General features: G+C 53.6%; 2 protein-coding genes across 2 annotated transcripts; both read right to left on the reverse strand.

The window, feature by feature from the left end:
• Window positions 1-1729: 1729 nt before the first annotated feature.
• Window positions 1730-6132, reverse strand: PODANS_1_10810 (uncharacterized protein; the record flags this gene model as incomplete). Its single annotated transcript, XM_001908709.1, has 2 exons — window positions 1730-2975; window positions 3029-6132. 2 exons carry the CDS (start codon window positions 6130-6132, stop codon window positions 1730-1732), a joined length of 4350 nt encoding a protein of 1449 aa, XP_001908744.1.
• Window positions 6133-10052: 3920 nt separating this feature from the next.
• PODANS_1_10820 (uncharacterized protein) lies at window positions 10053-13542 on the reverse strand (the record flags this gene model as incomplete). Its single annotated transcript, XM_001908710.1, has 3 exons — window positions 10053-12016; window positions 12071-13094; window positions 13150-13542. 3 exons carry the CDS (start codon window positions 13540-13542, stop codon window positions 10053-10055), a joined length of 3381 nt encoding a protein of 1126 aa, XP_001908745.1.
• Window positions 13543-15072: the final 1530 nt, after the last annotated feature.

The raw sequence follows: 15072 nt of genomic DNA on the forward strand, positions 1-15072 counted from the left end.
GCGGCCTGGTGGCATCTTGCTTCTTACTCTTGGAGAAATAACAACAACAAAGTGTGGGAAATAAAATAAGAATGATTTCAGGCCTGGAAAGGAAAAAAAATGAACCCTGACGAAAAGGTAAAAAGAAAAAGAATCGGTTGCTTTGCCTCCCACCCCCCCACCCCCCAAGGCTAGAATATATGTACAAGATGAAAAAGAAAATAAACACCACCGTGAAGAGGAAAACAATGGGACCAAATACCCTTCCGTCGCTGCGAACACACAACAGCTGTGATGAGCAAAACTCTCAGACCGACCGCACAGGAGTTGCTCTCTGCTCTGCTCTGCTCTGCTCTGCTCTGCTTACGCTCAACAAATCATCCGTCCGTCCGTCCGTCCCTGCGGCCATCTCCATGCCATGCCAGGACGACGGACGAACTGGCCAAAAAAAAAAAAATTCAAGACGACCTAGCGCTGTCAATGCTTTCCTCTCATGTACGTCGACATCAGAAACCCGTCGAGTTCCCCTGACAGCAGCATAGTCTGAACTCAAGCTGCGTTATGCATCTACAGCCAGCCCAGCCCAGCCACTCAACCACCCCCATTCCCCGACCCACCTTCCGAAAAGGGAAGGAATCTACTCCCCGACTTACACACACACACACACACACACACAACACGACCTCACGTCACGTCACGTCCAAGTTTTGCAGCTTCTGTCACAATCACGTTCAGCAACCATATGTTTTGATTTCTTCCAAATTCCCAAACAATATCCACACAATCCTCCCATAACCGATATTCATACTACCGCATTATCAACAACAATGGCCTGAAAGCCCCCCCCCCTCCAAGCGTTTTCCCTCTCTCCCTCACAGCACGCAAGAAAAAAAGACAGAAAATCAAACACCGACTTGTATCTTGGTGGGTATCAAACCATCCAACTCAGCAACACAACCAAACAAAAAACACCCACGCAAACAAAAAAAAAACAATCTTTTCCCACATGTGCACGCTCAAAATATGTGTGCGTATGTGTGTATGTGTGTGTATGTGAGTGTGTGTATGTCTGTGTGTGTGTGTGTGTATGTGTGTGTATGTCTGTGTGTGTATGTTGAAACCTTCATTAAGCAATACAATTCGCCAGTCCCAAGTTGAGGACCAGAAACAAAACAAAAAAAGCGTAGGCCTTCTTCCCCTCCATCTAATAATAAAACATAAAATCCAAATCCTACAGACCCTTCCATGAAAAATTAAACAGCCGAATTTATATTCCCCCCTTTGCCCCAGCAGCCCCTTCCAAAAACGCCCAAACAATGTATAGCTTATAAATAATGTGTAAAAGAATCAAATGCTGGTACGAATGCCCAAAACCCCCTGGCCCCAAAAACGAGGCTTTATATACGTTGAAATATCTGTGCCCCAAAAAAAACCAGAAAAAACTTTTGCGGCTTGATAATGAAACAAAAAATGCTCAAGAAAAGAAGAACAAAAGTCGCTAAATGCTGATATGGAACAAGAAAAAAAAAGAACATCTCTCGAAAATGTGTGCTGTGTATGCACGTATGTGTTTGTATAGATGGTGGTGGTGGTGGTGGTGGAAATGGCGTGAATGATCGGAAGAACGTCATGTTATGGTGTGGTATTGTAGAACGGTTCAAAAAGCGGTTCAGTGCCTCGAGCCGCAATCAGTCGGATGCCGGTACAAAGCTGCCCATCTCCAGTCGCCAGACTTGTGCGGACGAGGCGACTAACCCCGCTGCCGCATCCCAAGTCCATCGACCCCAAGAATAGGAATCTCAACCTCGGCCAACCCGAGCACGCCCTCGTCCCGGCGGCGGTCCACAAAGCTGTTGCATTCGTTGATGACGATCGCCCACTCGGCGAGGGCTCGGCCTGTGTACACAGCCCCTGAGGCATAAGGGCCGAAGGGCTTCTCGGCACGAATTGCTGGCGCGGGCGGCCGAGCCATCCTGATCATGTCAACCGAAGGACCACGTTCGTAGCCGTCAAAGCTCATGTGACGAAGAGGAGACGGCCTGTTGTATCTCTCATCCTCACTGTCCGAGGCAACCGCCGTGACGTTGATGCTGAGGGAGTACCGGCGTTTGGAGCTCTCCATCGACTTTCGTGGTGTATCCTCCACTATGGACAATGGCCGAGCATTGCGAGCCTCACTGATAAGACCGGTTTGCAAAGCACCGCTCACACGCCTAGTGTCGGGTGGCAGGCCGGGAGAAACGGGAGGCGGGCTGTCGCTGCGATAGACAAGGCTGCCGTTCTGAAAGTTACCCACGTCGTTGATCGCCGCCGAGCGAGCGCTGACTCTCGCCTGAGCAGGCGCAGGGAGTCGAGGGCGGGTCAGAATCCGGTCTCTTGTAGGACCGAGTGGCATTGGCTGCCCCCCCGGTCCAGTTTGCCATGTGAGCGCAAAGCGAAAGACATAGGTGGTGGCCTCGTAAACGGGCGCAGAACCTGTAGTAGATATGGAGTCGGTAGACAAGGTGGCATGGTGGCCAGGTCTCTTTGGCGGCGGCGGAGGTCCCTGGCGAGGTCCCATCCGCGCAGCAGCTGTCTCGCGGCGAGCTTGTTCCAGCTCCTCGTCCCAAGCGCGCTTGGGATCCACGGCCCGGCCATTTTGCGAGCTGAATGGCAGTACCTTGCCCAACATTGACAGCCGCTTCTTGAAGGATGACACATCCCCATCATCCTTGATGCCACCAACGGTATCTCCGCCGTTGATCCCGAACGTACCAGCATAATCCACGAGCTGGTCTGACCCTGGGAAGGAGCTGGAAAACGAGTCGAAGCCGAGCTTCATGGACGGCTGTGGCGGCTGCACCTCGGTTCGAATGATCAAGAACCGCTTGCCAGGCGTGGGATGAGCAGGGGCCGTAGAAGGCTGGACCTTGCCCCTCATGTCGGCATCAGCCTTGAGCCAAAGGTAATGAGCCCAAAGAGTCTTGAGCCGCTGCGACACAGTCAGGAATATTTTGCTGCAGAGTCCCGTTAGTCACCTGTTGCAACGCTTGGATGGCTATCGTCTTACCTGTTGACCTCACTGGCGCTGCCCGAGTCCCTGCAGATCCGCCAGCAGAGCAGGCGCATGTAGTAAGCACGAACCATGGGGCACCAATGGTTGAAGAATTTGGCAAAGAACTCCTCCGTCAACAGCCACTCCGTGCACAAGGCCTCCTTGCGCGCCGGATCAGAAGTGATGGCGTCCCACACCGAGTAGAGGAAAGAGAGGACCCTAATCTCAGACATGGTGTTATTGGACTCGGCCATCATCTTGCCCACCTCGAGCCAGAAAGGCCAGTCAATGTAGTTGACAAAGGGGGCGGTGCTGCCAAATTCCAGGTACCGCGGCTGGCCAATTTCTTCGGCCGGGGATCCTGCAGGGCTGCCGTTCACCGTGTTCTGGAATGTATCCAGCGTGACCAGCATCTCCTCCAGAAAATCGCACAGCATGAAACACGAAGCTTGGTCGAATCGTGGTGTCCTCTTCGCTGCCGCCTTCGAGATGGCAGCAAAAGCCTCGGCAAAGGTATGCTTAATCTCGTGATTCACTCCAACAGAGCCTTCTGAGAGCACATCCTTGAGCAGGACAATGAGCCGGTTTTCATCCATCCCTTTCAGAACATTGCTGGGCACAGAGATGCCGGTCAAAGTAGCATCCGCGCCGTGAATGCTGTCAGAAATCGGAGGGCCCAGCATGGCATCGATCGAGGCCTGTCGGTGAATGGTGCTATCCAACACCGACAAGATTTGAGCGTGGACCAGGACAAAGGCAGGTGACCGCGCCTTTTCGACCAGCGGGAGTCCCTCAAAAACAAACTGCTCAGAAAGCACGTGGAAGTACTTGCAAAAGATGAAAAACAGATCCGTCTCACCACCACGCCATCTCGACACCCAAGGGCCGTGCCAGGGGATCTTGGCTGGCATCAGTGGCAGCTTAGCCGCAAGCCGCAGCTTGTCGCCCAGTGTCTTGACAGACGACCATCCCAGCTTGTGCAGATGCTCGGGGTAGAGCGCGACAATATCCTCGCTCTCGCCCTTGCTCCGCCTCGGCAGACCAAACTCATCGGCGACTCTTCGCAAAATGTCGGCATTCAAACCCCAAAGCCGCACCAGAACATCAGCGACACCGGGCACGAAGAAGAACGCATAAGCACACGCCTTGCCGCACCAGTTGACTAAGCTCAGAGGGGCGTGCCGGAGCGACATTTTCTCCACCACCAGCGCCATCTGTGTCGTCAAGTTGTTGACAAACATGGTCCGCACATTGTGCTCGGCCGGCTCGGTCAACAGCGAGTCCACATCGCTGCCAACGGTGGACGATGTGTTTGACCTCGCTCGGACCTTCTCTTCGGGAGACCGCTCAGCCAAAGGCTGAAACTGGCTGGTACACGTCCTCCACTCTGGCCGCATCATGATCATGGTGGCCGCCTCGAGCAGAGTTGGCCTGTCGACACCAGCAACCGGCTGCAATACTGGAAACTGGACGCCAAGCGCAGCGATGCCTGGAGCAAGCCCGTATCCTCCCGCCAACAGCCTCGAATGCCCGGCATCCAGCATCGACAAGAGGCCATTCCACCACTTGTTCAAAACTGTGGCTCGCCGGTCAAAATCCTCGGAACTCAACACCGATCTGCTCGAATTGGAAGGGTGGTGCGAGGTACTTTTCAAGAATGGCATCAGCACACCTCGCACAACGTCCATTCGCGTCGAGGTGGTAGGCCTCGCCGCGAACCGGGCAAACTCGCCATCTAGCGTTCGGAAGGTGCCCCAAAGAGGGTCGCGGGATGTCGGATGTGGCATGGTGATGTTGGTGTCTGCTGTGCCCTGGGAAGCAATTTCGGAAGAGGCGCTGGTTGTCGCAGTGGTTTCCGTGTCCAGATCCGACTCTAGTGACGAAGTCCGGTGGGAAGAGCTGCGAGATGGTGCTGCTTCGACATGGGCAAAAGCATTGTTGGTGGCAAGAGCAGCAGATCTGGGGAGGTTCGACGGGGCAAGGGTGGTTTGGGCCGGGACAGGCTTGACGCTGTGCGCGGCTGTCGCAGCACTGGCGGAATCAGAGTCACTTGATTCGGAACTCTTGACAGAAGATGGCGCGGGAAGCGAGAGTGGGGACGATGTTCTAGAAAACACACTTTGAGGTTTTTGTTTTATCCTCGTCAGATACACACTGGCACGGCTGAAGACGCGGCTTGTACTGTTGCTGCTGCTGCTGCTGCTGCTCTGTGGCTCGGCGGAAGCGTCCTGAGAAAAATCACAATCCGAACGTGCGCGGGTTCGCAGCGTCAACCTAGACTTGACAGGCGATTTTTTCCTTTCTGTGGAAGGCTCGCGGGTCTCATGTCGAAGCCGTTCTGGGGTCGTTGGCGGTGAAGGTGATCGTGACTTTGTCATCCAAGACTTTTTCGCAAAATCGGCAAAGGACTCGACCGTCCTCGACCTTTCAAGCTGGCTGTCCTCCACCAGATTGTCGGTCGACACAGTCACATTGTTCTTGGTCACCCGTTGGGACAGCTCATGGGTTGCCGGCACGTTGGGGGCCGACTTTGAGCTCGGCAGCCACGACAGCGGCCGGTCAATCATTGATTTGCTCCGGCTACGGCCGTGCTTCTCGGCACGCGGAGCAGCAGCCACGGTGGGCGCGGTGCTGGTGCTGTTACGGTGATAGGTGGCGGTGTCGATGTTTTTGGACGAGGTTCGGGGTGGTATTGGCTGCTTGGTGGGTTCGGCGCGAGCTTCAGTGGATGCGATGGGCAATAGCCTCGTCTCGGGAGCGGTAACGACAGTGGCGGTGGGCTTCACGGGGCGGATGGACAACGCTTCGATCTTGTCGCTGCAGAAACTGAAGGATCTCTTGAACTCGGGTGAAAATTCAAAATCGAACGAGGGAATGTCAAACGAGGGATCGGGCATGGGCAGGCTCGGAAGTTCCTTGTTGGTGTTGGCAGGCGGGCGCGAGGTAGCATCGGGCCTGGCGAGCTTGAGCGGGGTTTGTTCTTTGCTGCTACTCCTAGCAGGTGGTGGTGGTGTAGAATGTGAGTGTTGTGAACCTTGTGAGCGCTGTGAGCGGTGAAAAGGCAATGGCGTGCTGGTGTCCACAGCGGGCGCCGTCATGGTCAGTGTCGGACCAACCATTGCTCTGTCTCAAAACAAGCCGTCGACTCTGTGGATTGCAGTGGTTCGTCAACAGGGGTGGTGTGCCGTGTATGCCGGAGAAACCTGCTGGCAGCCCTCGCAGTCAGGGAATACTGCGACTCTGCTGCCTTCGATCTGCCCCAATCCCCTTCAAAACATGGTCCTTCTTCCAATCTTCCTCAGAGCTGATCAACGGTAACGGGGTGATGACGACGCTATGCGATTTTCGAGTGTCTCTCGGTCGGACAAAGAGCAGCGACGGCGATGTGTAGATGACGGGAATCCGAGCCTTGGCGGGTCGGGGCGAGCAGCTTGGACGTAACGAGAGACGTAAACGTAAAGTCGTGGTGCAGGTGCAGGCGATTGTACAACAGCAGAAAGAAGAGAGTGAAAAATAAAATGGAAAAAAATAAAAATCACAGGCTGAGGATCGGCTGCGAGCGAGTGCGGGCAGGCCCCGGGCGGACAGGCGAGATCAGGGCAGACGCGATTTAATATCGAAGCTGCATTTGAACAAGCCGGGCTCAGCTTGACTCGCGACTCCACGACCTCCACGGTCCAGTGGAGATTGTCAGTCGCGCGCTCAACCCGGACGGGAACTTGGCAGCTTGACAGGAGAGTGATGCAAATTGGGACGAGCAATGGGCCAGTGCGGCCAGCCTGGCGCCCACTATACCGTACTCGGGTGGCAGGCTGTTGACGTCGTCGATCTTGCAAGTTAGGAGAAGTACGTGCAGATGCGGCGGGATGGCCCCGGTACACCTCGTACGGGTAGTGTACTGAACCATTGACTTCCATTGTTGGTTGATGCTACCTCACTTCAAGATGTTCTCTCAAACAGCAAACTTGATCCAGAAACATTCAGCGGGAACACTGTGCCTGCGCTCGGATGGTTCAAGAAACACTCGAGACGAACAGGCGGTTTGAGTGAAGAAGAAGATAAGACGGAGACGAGGCGGCCACACCGAGGCTACGGATACGGGTGTGCTGTTTGCTAACGACGCCCCCGTGGCCCCCCGAAGAGGGGATGTTCCTGGAGGCTGCACTAAGGAGGCTGGGCGACCGATCCGTTGCAGGAGACCGATGGACCTGAGCTCCAGTCGTTCGCTGAGCGCTCACCATTTCTACAGTCAATTCGAGGTCACCGGTTGTGTTGTTTTATCACCCAATTATTCAGACTCCGGAATCCAGAAGCATCTTTTTTCCCCAGAGCCGAGGCGGGGAACAAGGCTACCATGTACGGGCAGGTATGACAGTTTATGCCAAGGCATAAAGACCTCAGCGATGCCGGTCCAGCTGAACGAGTCGAGATGTTTGCTACCCCACCCCGAGCATAAACATCAGTCTGACACCACCACGCCTTACCACAATCGACGACCTTTATAATGCGCGGTGAAGAGTCTGTGAGAATTGTGTCGTTGAGGGCTGATAATCACAAGGTCACATCGATGCCACCGCCGAGAACCCGGCAGCTTTAATTGAGCGATGACGAAAGGCAGGATCGGGGGCCGATCAAACAAAATCCGACAGCATGGGTCGGAAACAGATATGAACACCACGTCGTAGCCCGAATTGATGATTGATATTCCATCTTCAACCAACATTCAACAGGATTCTCAACCGCCACGTGTGGAATCAGGGAAAACAAGCTCTTGCTAAAAGCCCAAAAACGGCCTCTAGAAACCCGGTCAAGAAGTTGACGATATAAAAAGCTGAATATCCAGCACGGCAGCTCCCGCAACCACCGAGAAGCTTCCAAATTCTGAGACCTACATATGTATCACCAAGACTAAGACTCTTTTGTAGGCAAGCAATTAAACGCGCGACGCGTCTGTAAAGTGCCTTGCACCTCTTTTTTGCTGCAAGAGATGCATCGACGTCACGCACCACCCGCCACCTTTAGGTGTTTGACTGGCAGAGACTGGCTCCCAACCCTACATGAAAGTCTCTGGTGGCAGCTCAGCCTAGAAGCACGATGTGCTGGCCGACGGCCACGGTACTGGGTAGCTGAAAGTCATGCACCAGAGGTTACAGCGCGTCCAGTGTGTGCAGTGCAGAAGCGGTTGTGGTCATCCGTATATCGACCGCATCGCTCGACTTCGGTTTTTGAAACCGCCTTTGCGCCGTGTTCTGGAGATTCGGGAGCTGTTGTTGACAATTAGCCATTTTAGTGTGGCCTTGTCGGGTGGAAAAAGGGGGCCAAGAAAGGGGTCTCGCGTCTCCAAAAGTCTCACCACAAGACAATTGAACTGCACACTCCCATCCTGAAGGTGTCTTCCTGACACGCTAACCTTTTTACCAAGAGATGTCCAGATGTTGACATCCACATTCGGGTAGCGCGCTCCTGCATTAACCCTGCACATGCCACGCCGGCGGCAAAAAAAGAGGAGAAGAGAAAAAAAAGGAAAATCTCTTGGGGGTGTGCCCAGAAAAAGAAGCGAAGAGAAAAGAAACCAACAACACACCGCCGCCCTACCATTCACGATGGACCCTCACGATAGCGCCAAAGCCACAACCAGATCCTCGGGGTCATCTTTCCGCCCGTCCGCCTGATCATGACAGACCCCCCTAGCTCGATTATCGATACGATTACCGAAAAATGTTACCTTGACATCTGGTCACCCATCACGGGCAAGTGAAAAAGAACTTGAGGCATAACGTCCTCATCTCGCTGGACACCGCATGAGCTGTAAGCGTAGAGTCCACGCCATCCTCAAAAAACTCCTCATGCAGGTTTCGGCTTGGGACTGCATCTCGTATACCCGACAACTTACCGCTCCTTTCATATTGTGTTCCCGGGCCGTGCGTTCGGGCAACCAGCCCATCTTTCGTGGGGGGGGAGGTGGTAGGTAGGTAGGTAGGTAGACCTATGTGCGCCCACATACCTACCTACCTAGCTAATGTGAACACTCCAGGTGAGACAACCTGAAGCCAAAAGAAAAGAAAAAAAAGCCATCATCATCAACATGAGACTGAAGATACGCGCGGCCGATCATCACAATAAACAATAAAACCGGTAACGTCCAACGGAAACTCGGAAGAAAACTTCACGAAAAGCAGCCATGTCTCAGGGTTTATTTTTCCTGGCTGAGGTAACGGACTCCAACGATGAGGCGTCGTTTCACTTTGATATTACTCTCAGTCACTTTCCGTCGGGTCGTTCTTCACAAGGCTGTGTTAGACATTTCTCTTCAACTTTGTGTAGCAGGGAATTTCTCCGAGGTCTGGAGGAGGTACGGAGACACTTCACACCTCGCCTAAACCTGAAAAAAACGAATGGCTATGCCCTCATCCCGTTGTAGACAACTGCCCCTAACCGTCGACCAAGGGTGGTTTATCGGTCGTGCCGTTGTTGAGTGAGATAAAAACGGGGGGGGGGGGGGGCAACTGACTTTGTTAGAAGTAAGTACCCGGTTCTCGCCACTGCCAGGAGGCTAGAAAGCCGTTGGGGAACAGCGGGCTACTATCAACGGACGAAAACGCTTTGACAGCCATGACATTAGAAGAGCGCCAGAAGAAGACGGTGCCGGGAGCTAAAGTGGTAGTGGCACTCCGTGAAATAATTTTGATGGGTCGACAAGTTCGTCTGATAATGTAAAGGGAGTTACTTTATGCCGTGGTTTGGAGCAGCAAAAAGACGCGGGTGACAGCGACATGCATGAAGGCTTCATGTGTGACATACAGAACATAATCATCTGTCTGAGAACATCCCTTCTTACACCGCGCTATGAAGAGATAAGAAACGTGGATAACGCAACTCAAAAGTCTCAAGAACTTGCATTGATGTAAAAGAAAAAAAGAGAGAAGAAAAGAACTTTCCAAATTCTATACAAACAAACACCACCTCTATCAAAGTAAAACGCCCATCCATCTCTGCCCAACCCTCTCACAACCCACAACCCCCAAGTCCGTCCAGTTTCTCAACCAAAAACATCACTAACATACCTCTCCTCCTTCATCTTCCCAAGCCACTCCTCCGCCCCCTCCCTCCCCCTATCAGGAAACTCATCCTCATAAATCCTCAAACAAACCTCCGCCGTGCTCCTCCCCAACCTCCCCGCGCTCCCACACACAAGTATCTTGGCCCCCTGCTTAATCAACCCCTTCAACTCCTCCCTATCCTCCCAAATCAGCTCATCCACATGCCCCGTCCTCCCTCCCTCGCCCGCCCTCCTCGAAAAGGCCGCCCGTACTCTAACAACCCCCTCCTTCTCCCATTGACCCAACTCCTCTTTGTATAGGTAATCCTCCTCAAAATCCCTACACCCATAGTACAGCATAGCAGGACCAAGACCTGACTTGTGATACCCCCCCCTAGCACCCGCAACAGCAGCCCGTTCCTGCAGAAAAGCCCTCATCGGCGCAACCCCCGTCCCAGCAGCAACCATCACCACCGGCGTAGCCGGGTCACTCGGCAGCCGAAACGGCGCATTCGTCTTTCTCACAAAACACCGCAGTCTCGAGCCGGGCTGTAACGAGGCGAGGTAGGAAGAACTGACGCCGTTGAAGGACTTCGTCTCAGGATGCGACATCAAAGGGGAGTTGTACACATCATACGTCAACGTAGCCGTCAAGCTCGCCTTCTCCAGATCAACCCCCTCCTCGCTCGACCACCCAGACCCCTGATCAGGCAGCGGTTTCTGCGCGAGCGGGGAACTGGAAATGCTATACTGCCTAGGAGACAGCGGACTCAGCATGTCAAGATACGAAGCAAAGCTCAGCTTGCAAGAGGGAAAATCCTCCAGCAGGTCCAAGACAGAAAACCTCTTTGCCAGGACAGAGGTAGGGTACTCCTCATCCGAGGCCAAAACACGAAGTTTATCTGCCTCCAGACCGGACGAGAGAGAAGCCAAGTGAGCCACCTGGCGCTGGGAAGCAGGGTTGGCGAGTTCGACTCTTGTGCCGATGAGTTCAAACACCGAAATTGGCCCCCCAGACTCAGACTTGAGGTGTTCTTTGGTGGTCCCCGAGACGGTGATGAGATCGTCGGGGTGGAGGCCGAAGCGGCTGAGCACGCGGCGGATCGAGTCCCGGGGGTTAAAGGGTTGGATGGCCAAGTAATCCCCGCTGCGGTATTGCACACCAGGAGGGAGCAGAATGTCGATTTGGCGTTTTTCCGGACCGAGGCCTTTCTTGGCGAGGACTTTGTTGACCAAGACGAGACCTTGAGATAACTGCTCGCCTGCTAGCTTGGACGGCGCGGTCGGTTGGGTGATTTCCACTCGGAGCTCCTCCGTCTTGACGGCTGCCGTCACACCGACTGCTTCGCGGAGGGCGGGGAAGAGGGTCAGTTTCCACTCTTCAAGGGGACCGACAATATCCTGGCTGACGTCGACAAAACCGGTAGCGACGAGACGTGCGGCGCCGAGTTTCTCGAGGAGCTCATCAACCAACTTGGGGATGCGGTGGTAGGTCGAGGCCCAGTCTTTATTGCCAGCGCCAAAGACGGCGTACGAGACGCCCTTGAGAAGCTCGCTGTTGCTGGGGTCCTTGGCACGGGTCTCGAGCCAGGCGACAAAGTTGCGGGCGTTGTCGGGGGGGAGGCCTTCGTAAGAGGAGGTGACGATGACGAGGGGGTGATCCTTTGGCAGGTTTTCCACGGCATCATCCAGGCTCTGAACCTTAGCTGGAACGGACAGACCGTGGTTCGCCGCGTTGGTCTCGAGATCCTCGGCAAAAGACTTGCAAGTTCCCGAGTTGCCACCATAAAAGACGGAAAACGGCTTCAAGTTGGAGTTGGCAGAAGCTCCGTTGGCTGTCTTGCTAGAAGGTGCTGGGGCAGGAGCGGCACCAGCGCTGAAGTTGAAGAGGTGGTCCTTTCCAGGGCGTCTGCGAGCCTTGATGTAGAACTCATCAGGCTTGATGGTAAGTGTAGACTTGATCTCTGGGATGTGTGTCAGCAACATTTTTCAAGTGCAAAAAGGTGACGACAACGTACTGAGCTCATAATCAGGATCAGCCATCTCAATCACGAACCGCTGCAACACCATAGCCATGGTGATAAGAACCTCCTGCTCAGCCAAATACCGACCAATACACGAGCGAACACCAGTCCCGAAAGGCTTCCAAGAGTTGGGTGGCAGCCTTTCCCAACCACCATTGAGGAACCTTTCTGGCCTGAACTCGGCAGCGTCAGAGCCCCAAACAGCAGGGTCGTTGTGAAGACCCTTGAGATTGAACACCAGACTCTCGTTGGGAGTGATCTTGTACTTGCCGCCAATGATGGTGGTCTCCTTCGCCTGTCTCATGAAAGCCGGAATAGGACCACAGAAACGAAGAGCCTCCTTCATGGCAGCATCAATGTACTTGAGTTTGGGAATGTCCTCCAACTGCAGCTCCCTGTCTCCGAGCACAGCATCGACCTCGGCATAGCACTTCTGCAGGGCCTCGGGATGCTTGAGAAGGTTGTAGAACAAAAACATCATGGTACCAGCCGAAGTGTCGTGTCCTGCTACCAGGAAGGTAGCCATCTGGTATCGGATATTCTCATCGGTGAACCCCTTTCCAGTGACAGGGTCTTTGGCGTTGAGCATGACATTGAGAGTGTCGTCGATATCGGGGCGGGGATTGGCCTTGCGCTCTGCGACAATATCGTCGCAGACCTTCCACATGGAATGAATATTCTCCATCATCTGCCTCTTGCTGAGGAAGGCCAGAGTGTTCTGGATCTCGGGACGACTGGTCCGCTTGCCAGTCTCGATGAGAACATCACCCAGCTGCTTGGCGAACGGGATTAGCTCCTCGGAGTAGAAGGCATTGAAGCGGTAGTTGAAGGCACAGAGACCGATAACGTCAAAGGCCAGACGAGTGAAATCGTCATGGGTTGAGATGCGGTAGTCTGGGCCGAAGCGATCCCAGCGGAGGATCATCTGAGAGAGGATATCCGTCATCTTGGGGAACATGGTGCGGACATGTAGCGGGCCAAAGGCCGGTAGAAGAGTTCTGTGGGCGATTCCCCATTCCTGCCAAAAGGGTTAGCTAATGTTGACACGATCTCTGAAGTTGAAAATGGCTGACTTCTTCCTCGTTGTATGATGTGAATAGACCGTTTTTGACAAACACCCTGATGGCCTCCTGGGCACCGGCAACTTTCTTCTCGAATCGCTTCTCGTCGCACACCTCGTTTATCAGAGCATGGCTGGACAGGACGACAATCTTTCTCTTGACGAGGTTGAGTGTGAAGATGGGACCGTAGACATCAGCAAGTCTCCATAGGGATCCCATAGAGAACTCGGGGTTGATCTCTCCCAGGTTGCCGGTAAGCCATCTCTCGGGTGGTTGAGGGATTGGCTCTCCTTCTCCGATCTCTTCCAGCGCAGGTGTTGCTGGCTTGGGTGTTGACTCTGAACGTGCTGAATGTGATGAACCCGGTGGCTTGGCAGCCCCTTCAACGTGGAAGGGACAAGACATGGTGAGTGTTGTGATCAGTCGATCCAATGTTGAGAGGCAAGGTAGGTATGTTGAAGTCGAATGTGGTCAAAGCTTCAGATGACGACACTTGCGTAATGATATCAAATTACCACCCAGCATCAGAACTCTGAAGAGGGGGCATTAACTGTATATAAATACCCCTAATCCATCTGAATCCTTCGCCTTTGTCCAGTACCATCTTGATACGAAGCTCTTGGGCCGAGGCCAAATCCGGAGGTCGCCATGAAGTCGCACCGATTGGTCATTACTTAAGTAACATTGCTGGCATGCTGCCGCACTGGTGAAGATACAGAGTACAAGGCATGACGCCTGGGCAGCCAGGGTCGGTGTGGAGTTGTGGAACTTCTCACCCGTCACAGATCAGGAAGGGTGGAAGGCTGTGAGTGGAAGCATGAGGTGGGTGGTGGGCTGAGTAAGGGGCTGTCTCATCCCTTTAATTGAACCCGTCGTCACTGCTGCAACGCCAGCGAAACCGACAGGCCGAACGCCAGCGGGATTCACGTGCAACCATCCGTCGTCGGGATGGAACCGAGGAGGAAGGCGAGCGGTGCTCGTAATAAGGGCAAACAAGTTGTGAGAATGCCTCCAGTTTGCTGTCACTCTTGCTTCATGAGGTTGCGTTGGCAGTTGATCTGGGGTGGAGAGTGGCTCCGCTCTTGGTGCCGTTCAACCGTCCGTTTCTCTCTTGACGGCTATCAACTGAACTCGTCACCCTTTCTAGAACTTCGACTTCATCAGATCTCCATCCAGCTTTTTTTCGATTGTGCCATGGAACACTAGAGTTCGATACGACCGCGCCAGCGATTGCCCCCGTCGCACAGCGGCAGATACCGGCAGATCAACAGAACCGCAACGGTCAGCCAAGCCCAGGAGACGGAGCTCGATTTCTTTCCGGATCCCGAACGCCGTTTGCTCACACACTCACGCCTCGGCATTTGCGAGCGGTCATATCGGCGATGAGATCACAAAGACCATGCCCTATGCCTCTTTCTTATTATTGACGCTGCGTTCCGTGTTCTGTTCAAATCTTCGAAAAACACGAAACATTCCAGTCAAATCACTCTCTTCAGACCCTGAACACACTGCCAAGTCCCCGAGCTGTCCAGAAACGGCAACGGTACGGTCTGTCATCGGAATGTCACTACCCTCGTCTGATTGGTTGCGCAAAAGACAGAGAGAATGTCACTGCCTCAAAATGATTGGTTCAATGGCTTCGGCAGTTGTGCGTTAAGGCTGAGAACCTTGATAAACTCGATGTCAAATGGCAGCCAAGAAGAGACCATTGATATTCAGACTTTTTTTTCTTCTTTTTTTTTTGGGACTTGGGAAACTTCTTCTTGAGTCTCTTGTCATCAAGAGAAAAAAACACCAATTGTTGTGAAAACACCACTCAGTTGTTCAGCTTCTTTTGCATCTCCGCCACAACAATCGTCCTTCTGTTATCTCTCCACCGGCACTTACACCTCTCATCTCAACTCCGCTCAGGAGAAAGTAAACAACAATGCCCAC

This window comes from Podospora anserina, chromosome 1, assembly GCF_000226545.1.
Source record: "Podospora anserina S mat+ genomic DNA chromosome 1, supercontig 2".
NCBI classification, from domain to species: Eukaryota; Fungi; Ascomycota; class Sordariomycetes; order Sordariales; family Podosporaceae; genus Podospora; species Podospora anserina.